Source organism: Pantherophis guttatus, chromosome 1 (assembly GCF_059756535.1).
Source record: "Pantherophis guttatus breed Tessera chromosome 1, ASM5975653v1, whole genome shotgun sequence".
Lineage (NCBI taxonomy): Eukaryota > Metazoa > Chordata > Lepidosauria > Squamata > Colubridae > Pantherophis > Pantherophis guttatus.
The window spans coordinates 229,480,347-229,495,907 of NC_142063.1; the positions used below are offsets into that span (position 1 = coordinate 229,480,347).

The 15,561-nt window shown below is 36.7% G+C and overlaps 1 protein-coding gene and 1 long non-coding RNA gene across 3 annotated transcripts in view; one reads left to right on the plus strand and one right to left on the minus strand.

The window, feature by feature from the left end:
• The first annotated feature begins 16 nt into the window (after window positions 1-16).
• Window positions 17-14,808, plus strand: LOC117674095 (uncharacterized). Its single transcript, XR_004593672.3, has 3 exons — window positions 17-521; window positions 3,698-3,800; window positions 12,539-14,808. It is a non-coding gene; the product is annotated as an uncharacterized LOC117674095 (long non-coding RNA).
• The window catches only part of ASRGL1 (asparaginase and isoaspartyl peptidase 1), a 30,685-nt gene continuing 23,019 nt past the window's right edge, over window positions 7,896-15,561 (minus strand). For both annotated transcript variants that reach the window (XM_087882489.1, XM_034431958.3), the window contains exon 7: window positions 7,896-8,831. In XM_087882489.1, the coding sequence (XP_087738615.1) occupies window positions 8,602-8,831 (230 nt within the window). In that variant the 3' untranslated portion in view covers window positions 7,896-8,601. The remainder of the gene's footprint in view (window positions 8,832-15,561) is intronic.

Below are 15,561 nucleotides of genomic sequence, written 5' to 3' on the forward strand. Positions count from 1 at the left end.
ACCGTAGGAAAGAAAGAAAGAAAAGTAAAAGACTCCCCGCCGCTCCCCACCCGGCCTCCCTTGTCCTGCCAAGCGCCGAAGAGCGCGCGCGCGCGCGCGCGGCCTTTCCCGCCCGTGGCCGAGCGCCCCGCTTGCAGGTGGCCAGCGGGAGAATGAATTCTCCACCCCCGGGGGCTGCTTCTGCTTTGAAACCCCTCCTCCGGGATTCCATCTTCTCCACGCTCGAGCTCCTCCAATTAGCTCCAGGGGAATGGCAGAGATTTGAGCCAATGAAATGACGGCGGTCCGGAGCGTCCCGTCAGCATGAGCCAATCAGGAGGAGGAGGAGGAGGATGGAACCTTTCCTCGACTGCCCCCTTCTTTCTCATTCTCATCCCGGCTTGTTCGACCCAGTTGCAATTCTCGCAGCTGCGGTGTGGTCCGATACGGTCGAACAGCTGGGAAAGTGTCGGCGAGAGAGGCAACCGCAGCCCTCGCCGCTACTACTGTGGGTAGCATTAGGAAACGCTTTCGGGGAAAAGGTGGGTAAACGTCAATAAGGACTCTCCGATTGCGACACGGAAGATCTGCAAGAACATCTGGTCGGCGCCCTGTCGAGCCCGTATATCATCTTATATTATATGGCAGCCTTTGATCTTACTTCTGCGTAAGGTTGAGCTAATGAAGACTGGCAAAGTGTGGAGTAAAAATTGTAGTCGGGTGTTGAGCATCGGAAGCATCACCCGCACAACCCAGAAAAGTAAAGCTTTTGGGGCTGATTTGTGTTATCTTTGTGTGATGTGCATGGGAGCCTGTGCATGCTATTGTTCAACTTGTGCGTGTTCACTGTTGTTCTAATACACGTGTCTTTTCGCAACTGGCTGTTGGTGCCTTACCTGGGCAGAATGTAAAAATGGACCTGGCTTGTCAAAGAAATGTAAAATAGAGGCAGTAGACGGGTCAATGAAAATTGGCAAAGGATTCATTTCTGACCTTTTGGTTCGGGAACGGATGGATTGCTTCGTGAGAAACACGTGATGGGGGGGTGGGAAATGAACAAGGTACAATACAGATTTTTGTTGATAAGGAAGACTATCTTTAATATTTGAAGAAGTTGTGAAAACTTGATGAGTATCTTATTTGAGCCAGCTATTGTATCTGTATGGATTTTTTTTCCATGAACAAATGTAGTTTTTACTCTTATATTGTGTTTGCTTTTAAAAATAATGAGCAATGTCACTTTGAGAAAAAAATGGCTGCAATGATTTTTTTTCTATAAAAATGCTAATGTAACACAACTAAGGCACATGCAAGACCTTTGAGGATCTGAACCAGGGGTGAAATCCAGCAGGTTCTGGAGAACCGTTAGCGGAAATTTTGAGCAGTTCGGAGAACCGGCAAATACCACTTCTGGCTGGCCCCAGAATGGGGTGGGAATAGAGATTTTGCAGTATCCTTTCCCTGCCATGCCCACCAAGCCACGCCCACCAAGCTACGCCATAGAACCAGTAGTAAAAAAAATTGGATTTCACCACTGATCTGAATTTACCTGTAAACCAGCTTCTCCCAATCCCACCCTCCAGATGTGTAGAACAATCACTTCCATAATTAGCTGGTTGAGGAGTTGTAGTTCTAATATAGCTAGAGGGAACTAGCTTGGAAAAATGATAAATAGGCATTGGGTGACCCTTGTCTATATCCACATTTTGTTTTTATTAAACTATTTTTTTTAAAAAAAAACCTTAAAATGGCTTCATGATTTTTTTTTCATTGGAAATGATAGTACTTGCTTTTAAGATGTGTAGAAGAGCCAGTAGTATTTTGTGGATTGCCTCTGCCATCCATTTAAGGGAAAATATTGATATCTGCCTGTAGTTGCTGAAGAGATCTGGTCACAATGTTTATTTCATTCTATCTCTTAGTTTAGGAGCATAAAATACTCCATAGTGAAACCAGCTGCATTTTAGCCTAGCGGATTGTATACAAATCCATTCATGAGATTATAGTTCAGCCATTGGGTTCACATTACACATTAGCCTAAGATGTGATTGGTTGATATGTATTTAATATATCATGAGAATACAACCAATATGTCTGTCAATTTGTCACATGAACCCAGAAAAATAAACCATGGTTAGGTGTGTTAGATAAATAAACTAACAGTGATCACCCTTGAACGCTGCTTGGAAGCTTTGGTTAATAAGATATTTTGCAAGCCAGAATTTTTTTCAAGAATAAGATTTACAACCTTCATATTTTGTATTAGCTTCATTTCTCATTTCCATGCAAAGTTCAAAATGCCGAACTGGGACCACAGTTATTATAGGTCCTGTGACTTACTACATACAAAGTGGCTAGGTCAGCAGGAATCTGAGTTAAGGACCTGAGTTTTAGGTGCTTCTGACTATTGACTTTGTTTTCTACTACCGTACATTTGGCTTCAGATCGGCAATCAGCATTTTTCTCTTATTTTATTAAGAGTGCTATTCTCAAATTTATTTTACAGCAAGATTTTTGTTCTTGTTTCTTGTTTTTATTATTCTCACAGTCTAAGAATTTTATTATGTGGTGTCCTAACAGTGGATATGATTTATTAATTGTAAACAAAGAACCCGATAATTTCTGCTTCATAGCTGGCAATCCTAATTTTTTATCCACTATTTGACTATGTTCAATCCCACAGTATGGCAGTTAGTAGTGTGTATTAAGTGAATATGCATTTACCCATAGGTAGTCTTTGGGTTAAAATGGCTAGTAGGATTGGAAGTGCTAAGTGATGCAGCTGAAGCACATGAACTCATATGACTATATTGTTTAGCGCTGGCACTTCTGGTAGTCCCAGTTGTTAAATGAGAACCATGTGGGTCATTAAGCAAGCACATATGCTTAACCATGACTTTCAATTTCCTACTGGCTTCCCCAATGATTTGCTTGTGGGAAGCCAGCAGGGAACATTGGGAATCATGATCATGTAATTTCAGGAATGCTGTGATGAATGGAACTCTGAGGATCAATCTTAACTACAACTCCTTCAATGTCATTGTAAATTTGAATGGTCACTGATCGAGTGGTCATAATCTGAGGATCCCCTGTAAATCTAATTACTTTTTTTAAAAAAAATCAGGCTACAGAAATCTGATGTACATGTAACTAACTTAACTGAGGGCAGGATCAAACTAAGAAGATATTTCATAACGTAGACATCAAAATTCAAAATCCATGTATGAATTTTTTAATTGAAAATGTGAGTCATGTTTTCCCTTTTTAAATTAAATGTGGGCTGAAAGAATAATTTTCTAGTTACTGGTGTTTATTTTGAAGACAAATGCTATAAAAACTAATCAGCGTGTTTTTATAACTGAGGATATATGTATAACGTCTTATGTAAGGTGACTTGGCACAGCCCTCTTGTTTTGAGTTTTCAGTGCTGAAGATGAATTGAAAAAGTTCCCTTCTGGGGAGCAGTGTTAATTTTATTTTGTTCTAATCAAGTATCTCATGATTCTGGAAATCTAACAAGCATAAATTCTGTGCAATGCATTTTTGAAAACAATTTGATAATGTTGGCATTATCAAATCAGTTTGATAATGTTGGCATTATCATTATCAGTTCTAATCAGCACTGATCTTCTTTATCCTGCTTTTCTGAAGAAACAGTATCAGTCTCATACCTAAATGAAAATATTTGTTTGTTTGTTTGTTTTTTCAATTTATATAGCTGTCAATCTGAAATTCATGATTTTGGGCAACTAGCAATTAAAAATAGCATAAGAACATAAAGCAAGAAAGAAAGAACAGTATGCACTTAATCTGCACCCAAGGTAAAAAAAAAAAAAAACCACAACACAAATCAGCATTAGCCATTGCATGAATTGAGACTTATACTCGGATTCTCAGATTTTGGGAAACTATCTACAAATATTAGACTAAGAGTTATCAATTGTGGCTCATGAGGACTCTAGATAATCCAAAAGACCTCCATTTTTAAAAAAAAATTAAAAAGGCCACCTATGATATTTTTTTTTCTTATGAGACACTTGCTATTTTTAATGTTGTAAAGCTACTTTCTTAATTTTTTTTAAAAATTGTGCCTGTGTGCTACACACTTGATGCAAAGTAGGAAAAATATATTCAATACAGGTAGTCCTCAACTCACAACAGTTTATTTAATGACTACTAAGTTACAACAGTACTGGAAAAAGTGACTTATGACCACTTTTCACACTTATAACTGCTGCAGCATCCCTGTGATCATAATTCAGACACTTGGCAACTAACTCATATTTATGACAGTTGCAGTGTTTTGGATCATAAAAAGTGACCTTTTATGACCTTCTGACAAGCAAAGTCAATGGGGAAGCCAGATTCACTTAACAGTTGTGCTACTAGTTGATTTACTTAGCACCTGAGGCAAGAAAGGTCGTAAAATGGGGCAAAACTCACATATATCTCATTTAGCAATAGAAATGTTGGACTCAATTGTCATAAATCGAGGACTACTGTAGGAAGGCTGCATGTAAATGTAGTAGCTGGAGGTGCATGAAGGTGATGTGTAGTAACTGAAGCCAAAACAAGAGAAAAAACATTGACTAACATATCTTATGTTCAAACTATGTAAAATTTTAGGCCTTTAATTTGATGAAAGCTATGAGCATCCTTTTAGAAAAGCTCTGCATATTGATAAACGCAAACCAGCTGTTGGTTGAAAGTACAGAAGAGTAAATGATTGGGATGCATCTGAGTATTTTCGTATTGCAAAAAACACTTGAACTTGTAATGCAGCAAAATTAATAAAGGGTGGCTGCCTTTTAAATAGTATAGCAGAGAACTTTCTGTGTCATGGGTACATTTTCTATAGAGATAGTAATTAGCGATATTTTTCTAAAACAGCACAAAGAAGATTAGATATTTTTTCTCATACTAGAGGTGTTATAAAGAATTCATGAAATTATATTTTTTCCTTCAAACAAAGTGCAAGTAATGATTATTAATACCATCAATGAATTCTTGAAGTTCTCTTTCCAAAAATTTTATGGGCACAGAAAAGAAAGAGTTACATCTTTTGAAAGGTAGACATTCAAGTTCCACTGAAGCTTCATGCCAAGAAAAAGAGGAAATAAAAATAACTTCAAATTACTCTAACTAGCACAACTGTGTAGGAATTGGTATTTGAAGAATTCATAAGGGCACTTGAGTGGCACATGTTTGCAGTTTCTTAAAGCCAATGCTTAAAGATTGTGGGTCGACCTTCTGCAGCTGCAGTGGCTTCTGGAAAAAAGATACCTCGTTTTTAGGAAAATGCACATAGTCATAGATCCCACGTTCCCTGGCATATGGTACTAAAAAAGCATTTTTTTGCCATCAGATATAAAATGCTATAGCGTTAGACTTTTTGATAAAATGTATAATACTGTTTTAAGCTGCCATGCTTAATGCATCTACGTGGTCTATACGTATTTAAAATAGGATTTTAAAAACTTGCTTAATGATGCTGAAAATGAGTTACTACATCTAAGTTTTTCTTAAAGTAGTAGATTTTCTTAATTGTTATTTTTTAGTATTCTCATAGTTTGAACTTTTCAAAGAGTATCTTCATCAATAACTGGAAGCAGGAAATAAAACCAACTTGGCTTTCTCTCCAATTGAGGTTTATTTTTTCATTAATTTATTTTGGTGATAGGATTTACTACATATTCTGATTCTTGTAGTACCTAAATATTAAAAAAAAAAAACAAAGAAGGGGGGGGGGAATCCCTAAAATCATCATACAGGGCATATATTCACAGACAGACATTAAACATTCACAGTTGTACATTAAACATTTCAACAAGTCGAAGCCATAATTTGTTACAACCATATATAGCTAATCTGTATTGATAAGCTATTGATTTATCAATTGCAAATAACATCAATTCTGTAGTTCATTGAATAATTGGAGCCACATGTTTGTCTGTCTCCTGGGTCCTGCCAAGTGAAACTCCTTATTAGACAGGATCTCCAACATACTGGGTCTGATGGGATGGGCAGACATAATCAGAAAGAGATGGTCCCTTATACTGAATAGTTTCCTAATTTGACTGTTATTTAGCTTTTTTATTGATAAAAGGCATTTATAAACATAAATCTTGTTTCACACATAAAAATGTCAAGCAAAGGGATTCATTGTCAAAAACGTAAAAATAAAAATAAATTTCACATTTGAACATTTGGCTCTGTGGTAGAGATCTCTTTTCTAGTTACAAAATAAATGTTCTATTGTTTTAGCATTAATATGACCCTCTAAGATGACCATTTCATTGCCTTTCCTACACTTTTAACAATATTAAAACAGTAATAAAACTTGCAATAGATTTCAAGCAGTAAGTCACATCATTACAAATATAGAACTACAAAAGCTAAATAACAATTGGGACTAAGTATGGAAGTTATTAGCTTATAGGACTTTATTTTTCAGTAAAATTAGATAAAGTAAGATCTACATAAAATGACATATTTTGTAAGGCTTAGTGTTGCTAAGGAGATGCTTCCAATGTTGCTATACATGCATTATGGTTTTATGCTCATTTTGCCTGATGCAGCCAAGTATTTGATGAGCTATATGCTCCAATGCATAGTACATGATTGAAACTAGTAAAGCATTAGCAATCAGACATTCAAGGCTTTAGAACCACAACAATATTCAGCAAATGCAAGAAAACATGGTACTTTTGAAATATAGAAGAAAGATTTGTGGTGAAGTCAAATCTGAACACAAATGGTCCGAAATTCAGCTGAAAAGTTAATCCAGAGAGTCTGAATAGTGTGTGATCTTTGTGACAAATGCCATTAAATTGCTATTGGCGCCTTAATTTATTGCAGAGGGTTGGGGAGTACAAAGCATCTACTAACTCCTAAGTTTATCAAACTTCCCGTGTGTGTGTGTATTTAGTAGTACTGTGAGAACAGTGCAATAATCTAAGTTACTGATTACTGAAAATTAGGAATGATTTATTAGCTCATATAACAGTCTAGAACAGAGGTGTCAAACTCGTGACAACACATCACGTGACGCATCGCAACTTTCCCCTCCTTTGCTAAAATGGGGGTGGGCATGGCCAGTGTGTGACGCATCCGGCCCACAGGCTGTGAGTTTGACACCCCTACTCTAAAAGGATCCAGGATCAGAACTTAGCATGATATAAATTCTGGGATCAAAAAGCAGGCATGAATAATTATGCTTTAGTAATATGTTGTTAGGATAATACCATCCCAGAGCCTGCTGATCAAAATAATAAATTATTATTGTTGGAAAATAAGAACTGTTAAAATTCGGTTTAATGGAAAGTGGGGGGGATAGGCATCTCTTATAATATGAGAAATGTAATATTTTAAATTTGTCTAGGAAAACATGAAAAACCAAACATATGGCTTATTGAACAAGACTTGTGTGCAAAATAGCCTCTTAGTTCTCTTACTGCTTTATATCCCTGATGTCAGTCATCCAACTTTAGCATCAAAGCAATAAAATCTTGCCCACTTCCATCCTAATGTATCATCATAAATGTTGGCTATGATTTTCTTTAAATTGTTGTGTTCCTGAGAACATGGTACAATTAGAGCCTTGGTGGCGCAGCAGACTAAAGTGCTGTTAAATAGCACCAGCTGCCTGCAATTACTGCAAGTTCAAATCTCACCAGGCTCAAGGTTGACTCAGCCTTCCATCCTTTTGAGGTAGGTAAAATGAGGACCCGGATTGTGGGGGCAATAAGCTGACTTTGTATAAAAAAGAACACCGCCTGGGGGGGCCTAAAGCCCTACTAAGCGGGTATATACAAAAGTATGAAGGCTATTGCTTAATGCATTGTAAGCCGCCCTGAGTCTCCGGAGAAGGGCGGCATATAAATCGAACCAATAAATAAATAAATTCCAGGCTTAAGTCAATACATATGAACAAATTTATTATAAAATTACTTGGATTTTTACACTGCTACTTGGTTTTTCTTAATAAACCATAATCACAGAATAATAGATTTAGACCAATAATATGAACATCTACACAATTCTTAAATTGTAAAACATTTTTGAAAAATATCTCTATACTGAGAAAATAATTTTTCATTTTCATTTCTTAATGTTTCAAAATGGGTTTTCCATAAAAAGCTACTGTAATTTCATACAGAAAGACTTAAAAAAACTATTCAAGTTTAGTTAAAGAGAGTAATTAATAGTGCAATGTTAATTTACATGTAAACATGAGATAATCACATATGGATATTTCATTACATATAGTCTCTACTAATCTTATATTCATTTTCTGAATGTTAAGCATCTCTTCACATTACCATTTGATATCATGCAAATGTATCAGATATCAAGAAGCTGATGAAATTCCATCAAGTTTCTGAAGAACCTTTTATTCAGAAGAATGAAAATTAAAATACATACTGAGTCAAAATTTGTTTTTGTCAATCAAATTACAAATAGGAACTAAACATACACAATCTAGAAGAAAAACTTTAATAGCGTACTCTCTGCTCACAAGGCAGTGACCCTGAAAAAAGTGCTTGCCTCATTCTGGGAGGGATACAGATTCAATTCCATGATCTTCCTCCTGTGGCACAACTTCAGTGTCCTTCCTTGTTTCTAAGATCCAATGGAGGCAAAGGCTGCTTCAATGGACTGTGTAATCCTCTCCCCAGTATAAATGCCAGACTGTAGCTGGTCATCCTTTACAACAGCCCACGACATCTGGTTGGTAGAGAATTTAGCAGCCCACTCCCCTGAACTGCTAATAACAATGATGCCACCTAAGCCTCCAACTCTGGTTTTCATACAATCTAGAGCAGCATCAGCAGCCTCTCCTGGTGTTTTCCCTGAAAAATCAGAATATGAAAAATGCCTTAATTTTAAAAGAAAGAAATCAAAGGTTCATTTTAAATGGATAACTATTTTATATGTTTTAAACAGATAAGACTATTTTGCATTCTGCCAACAACCTTTGGAGGTAAATTTTGAAGGGGGTGCTTTCAAGTCAGTTTTTGACTCCTGATGACTGCCTGGACTAATCCTTTCAGTTTTCTTGGCAAAATTTTCAGAAGTCGCTTGCCATTGCCCATTTCCTAGCGTTGAGATACAGTGACTGGCCCAAGATTGCCCAGCTGGCTTTGTGCTTAAGTGGGAACAGAACGCATACTCTCCCAGTTTCTAACTGGTGCCTGAACTTCTATACCAGGTGTGTCAAACTCTCAGTCCACGGGCTGGATGCATCATGCGCTGGCCACGCCCATGCCTGGTTAAGCGAAGGGGGGAAAAGTAATGATACATCACATGACGTCGCCATCATGACATGAGTTTGACACCCCTGCTCTACACCAAGCTGGCTCTCTGAGGTAACAAAGAGTCATGAACAAAACAAACATCTGAAAAGAAGCATATCCAAAAAACTATGCCATTATTTCTGTGAATATAAGGGCTCTTCAGGCTTGTTGCTTTCAAAACAGAGGGGGGAAAAGCTTTCCAATTCAGGTGGATTCATTTTCTTTTGAAAGTGAAGAGTGCTTCAAAGGCGATTGTGATCTGACAGCTGTTCATCACAAAGGACGCAGGGATGAAAATTTCCATTGAGTCTCCTCAAGTAGTTCATTGTTTGAACTACTAAATGTTTTAGTTTTAATCAGTAGAAAGCTTCCTGCCCAAATTATACAGAAATTATTGTTAAAGTCTCTTCAAACTCTCTAAAACAGACAAGATTATAGCCTACCAATCTACCGGTAATTCAAGGTATGTTTTGCTAGATTTGATTAATTCCTGACAATCATACACCCTGCAACATAAACAACTACAAATGAAGTCTTCTAATAACTAAAATTATTCTTCCAGCTGTTTTAATGACAAAAAAACTTTGTTACTGAAAAGAAGAGTGGATGAGTCAACCTGTGTCACAGAATACAGGTTGGCTTTTCTGGTTTTGTCTCCACTCCCTTCCAAATGTATGGTTTAATAAAGATCAGTTATTAATACTCTGGACAACTTTAAAGAGCATCATTTTATCACTGAAAAATAAGACTATTAATACTAATGCACACCTATTAAGCATAGCTATTATAATGCATATTAACTCTGAACATTTTATTAAATTCCAAGTATACAGCAAGCCCAAAATATTCAATAAACAGTATTTTTTTAAAAAAGCAAGAATCATTTAATCAACTGTGTAGTTGTGTGTTCTGTGTAGTTAATTCAATGTCCAAAAACAAAACTCATTGAATGTGCAAAATAATTTCAATGCTATCTTTCAAGATTGTTTTTTTTTCCGATTTATAATCTTTGTTTGGAAGTAAGCCACTTGACTTAAAAATATCAAATGAATCAGGTATGAAGTATAATCCATGGAGACGTAACCACCAGATAAAAGATTTTCTTCTTCCTCCTAATAGAAATGAAACCCCAGAATGGAAATGATTCCTATGCTTATAAACTAGAGCCACTGCCTTTAAAAAGCCAAGAAGGAGGAAATGTTCACTCTACAACAGCTGCTATTGCAAAGTTTAGCTATTCTGATTCTGTGAGGGAGTGATTCAGTTCTAAACCTTCAGCTGAGCACATCCTCTTCACTTAGGACGCACTGAATTTTCTAGCTTTAGTTGAAAAATGCTGATTTTATTATATATTTCTCTTATAATAGTCTAAACATGAGATTAAGCCTACGCATCCATATTGTCTAAAAGCTCTTCTTTGGCTAAAGAATGCTGAACCAATATTGTCAACTAAAGCACCTCGAAGTGTGATTTAACCTGGAAACACTTCTTAGCTGTCTCACTGTTGCAGTTAGGACCAGTTTATCTTTTCTATATTATTATATCAGGCCTGTTATATACATGTACACATCCATGCAAGCCAGAATCATGCTGAGAATGCCATATTAACAGCTACCAGATTTCAGGTTATAAATCTTATGGGTGTTTTAAGACAGATTCTGGAATGTTTCTTTACCCACATATTACTCCGACATTTTTTTGTTTTATATCATTTTTTTAAAGATGCTAAAAATGTATCCCACTCTTTCACATTATTTATGTCAGGCCTCGGCAAAAAGCTAGCCCACCTGTGCTGTTTTAGAAAAAAAACTAAGCAGGGTCAGACCTGGCTAATCCTACGCCAGGAAATCCCAGGGCTAAGAATTCAGAAGTTCAAAAACAGGGACAACCTTTTCTACATATCTAAGGTGTTGCTGTGCAGTCATTGGGAATCAAGCATGACTCAGGAAGGCTTTGTGTTTTCCTGATATTGTACAACTCTATCTTGAAAGTTTTCCAACAGAAGTTCCTTCACTGCTTTTGTAAGATTGCAGAAACATGCTGTATCAGCCTATTTTCAGGGTTACATTCAATTTCATGCCAATAGGCTTTCGTTCACCCTGCTGATTTTTTCCTTCCTCATCCCTGAAGCTCCCTATCTACCCAAGAGATAGGGAGTGACTCCTAAGAGCAGATTTGAAAGGAAAGAATTTGCTCTGCTGGTTGATGCTGTTCTGGATGGATACCACTGGGCTTCAGTACAATTGCTACTACGAAAGCAGCGGTTTTCATATGGATTTCCTTTTTTTTTACTAATTGAAACAGTACTCCAGTCCTCAAGATAGAAATATTGTAGAAGGAATTATTTTTTTCATAAGTGAAGATGTCTTAAGGAACTCATCGAATGTCCTTTAATTCCTTCTTTAATAATTAAAAACTGGAACAATTTGCCAGTATTGTTAGGTAATTCAAAGAACATTCTAGACACAAAAGTGTCACATTAAAAACAGCTATTACAGTATATGCTGATAAAATATGCCATATAGTAATTATAAATGCCCTATACTAAGATTTATTTATATTGTACAGCAATATGGTGTGTTGTCAGGTTATTCAGTAGAAGCAACTCTCATAGACTTCTGATAGGCTCCATTAAATCTATGGAAATTTATTTTATTGGGTATCTTAAATATCTGGAAGTAATTATTTGAAGAAAATGTTTTTCATTTGTAGATGAAAATATATTAGATTGTTTGTATCTGATTAGTGTTTATGACAGTAGCAAAGATCAAAAAATCAATGAGTAGACCAGTCTCTTGGAATCTCTCCAGGTAAGATCAAGATAGGAAATCATCCATACATGCTGCATATAGATGACTATTACTTGTGAGGACACTGTAGGACAGTGGTTTGCTGTCAAGTTTGAATGCTGGGAAATGATGGGATCAGACGTAACTGAAGGAGATTTTGAAGACTGGAATCAGAAAATAATAGCTATAATATCAACAGTTCAGTAATGATGTCTGTTAATGATGTCTGCTTCTATGGATCAACTATGTTCAAAGTACTGTATCTTATTGAAAAAATGTCAGATATAGAAGAAATTTTAGCTGACAAGATAGAGATGGTATCAAAAGTGGATTTACAACTGACAGACCAAGAGAATGACTTAGAAAAGGTTGTTACATGGGATCTTTAAAAAAAAACCTTTAAAATTTTAAAAAAGAAATACAAATGAAAAATTAAGAGAGTAACCTGGATAATTTTTTTCCTATTGGAATTAGAAAAGAGACTTGTTAAAGCCTTGAAGAACTCTGTGCAATGGGACAAAGAAGAAATGGAGAGAAATCAAATCCTACCGCAATATTTGACTGAACTATAGATTAAGAAGTAAAAGGAAGGAATATAAAATTGGTTGATCAAGTTTAAGCAAGATATGTTGTTACTTTTGATAACCTTTTATGGACTTTCTACTAACACGACTGAAAAGATGCTTTATGGATTTGTCCATAAGAGATGGGATATGTTTCCATCAATTGTTCCATCAATTAGAGGGGGTGAAGAATCACTGTTTATATTTGTTGTGATGAAGGTTGGAAGTCACTTCAATATATTCTTTCTTTTCTTTTTTCTTGTACTTTTTACTCTTTTCTATTATTTTTTCTTGCAGATTCAGTATTAGATTTTACTATTATAATCAACATTAGTTTGTATATAGATATAGAAATATATAAAAGTAGAGCAATCCTATGAACCTATGGGGTATATGTTGCAAAAAATAAATATTAATTCCTACTCTTACTTAAATAGATTATTAAGAAGTATAGAAAGACGAGACCCTTGTCAGCTCTACATAGTCGACCTGAACTAAGTAACATAGAACAGGACTACTTTTATTGAAACTGCTATAGTAACAGAATCTTATAAGTCTGAATGTGCTCCCCCCTCCCTTACTTTATATTTGTGTGAATTAAAAAGAGGCTTGTCTGAGACATTTTCTCAAATTACTTTCTTGACCTAGGCCCCCCTTATTTGATCATTGCCTTGGTAGAAGCTCTTCCTCCGGTCTTTAAGGGCCATTCCCTATAACTCTATACTCCTTTTTTTTTTTTAATCTAACCTGCAGTTTGTGATGATTTTATGATCGTAGGTAGGTGGTCTTAGAAATCAGTCATAAAACAAACAAACACACAGACTTTCATGCTTTTTAACTTTATCACAGGGCATATGTTTTAACTTGTTTCTTTGTATGTAATTTAACTGACCAAGTTTTAGCGCTGACATTCATAAATATGTAAATATGATTTTGGGGAAGGATAGTATGATTTTAAATGTGAATACAAGTTTGAATTATATTTTTAAATTTTGAATTTATATTTATTATTGTGTTTCTCCAAAAAGACGACCCACCTTGAAAAGAAGCCCTATCACGTTTTTGAGTGCATGAGATCAAATTAAGCCTCTTACAAAATTAGCCCTAATTAAGACCCCGCCCACCCCAGAGTTCAGGGAGGGGTGAGGTACATAGGTAAAAAATAAGCTAGGGTGGAGATGGGGGGTGGAGCTGCCCTACTTTCTAGGCCTCGTACACCCCAACACTTGCCTCGCCTTCTTCTGCGGCTACTTGCTGCCACTTGCATGCATTGCCCTTTCGCCTTCAGATGCCTGCCAGCATCTGTTATCTACAGCCAATAACAGCTCTAGATCAGTCCGGAGCTCTATTATCGGCTGTAGAGGAGCTTTCCAGAAGGCATCTGCAGCTGATAACGGAGCTCTGGATCAATCCGGAGCTCTGTTATCGGCTGCAGATCAGTGGTGGGTTGCCCCTGGTTCGGACTGGTTTGCAAGAACTGGTAGTAAAACTGGCGGGAGGCCCCGCCCACTGCCCTGGATGTTTTCATCGGTGATCTATGCATGCCTTCCAGCAGGCATCTGAAAGCAAAACAGGGGCCGGGGTGATGCGTATGAGTGGTGGCAAGCAGGCGCAGAAGAAATGGGCCAGCAACAGGCTCCTGCTGGGCGGGGCCATCGGTGCCACCTTTGCAAGGTGAGTCTATAATTAGAACCCTACAAAAAGAAGGCCTAGCTGTTTTTTCAGGGGTCAAAAGAAAATAAGACCCGGCCTTCTTTTTGGAGAAACAGTAACATATGAAGATGATGTTGGATAACCATTTGTCTGAAGTGGTGTAGGGTTTCCTGCCTAAGCAGGGGGTTGGACTAGAAGACCTCCAAGGTCCCTTCCAACTCTGTTATTCTATTCTATTCTGTCTTAAACATGGAATGTCATGAAATTGATTGTCCTTTCACAAGAAAAGACAGCATTACCCTAGATTGGCAGTCTTAGACTGTGTGTTCATTCTCTGCTTCTAAACAGGATCTCTATCGACACAATGGAAAGATTGACCAATATTCTGTGTGGTCAAGATTTACTGCAGCATTTAATAACTGAGCTGATGCTTTGAAAAGGCTATTATTCATATGTGCCTGTTTTCTGTATTTACTTTTTTTTCTGCATTCCTTTCTCCCTTTTTATTAAAGCCATTTTTAAAGAAAATTTGACTTTCCAGTTTCTCCTACAGTCCTGAACTTTCCTAGTGGTCTCCAATCAAGCCTCAGCCAAAATCAGCTAAATAACGTCATCTACAGTATAAGGAATATAAAACATACATGATTTATTTTAAATTCCTATCTAGCCTTTGCGACTCTGAGCCTTTCTCAGCCTAATCTGTTACACAAGATCATAGCAAAGATAAAGTTGGAGGAACAAGTGCCAGATATTATGACTTGAGCATCTGAGAGAGGAATGTTTTAATCTAATCCTCCCAAAGAGACAGAAGCAACCTTTTCTCTATCCCATAACTAAAAAGCTAAACTAGGAGGCCCTTGAGGCAGCAAACTCTTATTTAAAACACAATTGTTATCTGCTCCCAATGCAGACAACCTTTCATGTGAGGGGAAATGATGTTCCAAATTAATGTAGCTAAACATTTGTTGTCAAGTTACATAAAATAGAGATCAAGTGTCCCTTAGTAAGATAGCCAGGCTATCAAGGGCTTTGGAGACAATATATCTACCAACATTGTTTTGCAACTCAACATTTTCTGTGAAACTATTTGAAGTTCTTGAGTAATACAAATTAGCAACAGAATCACACTTTTCCCTGTAAGTAACTATATTCAGAAAAAAGATTGGATTAATATGTGTCCAGACTGTAATAGAAGTCAAGAGTTTAGATAACCCAAAAGGTAAAGTTTTCCATGGTCAACCATAGTTAGATTATGTTATGGTCACATGAATATCCTGTTGC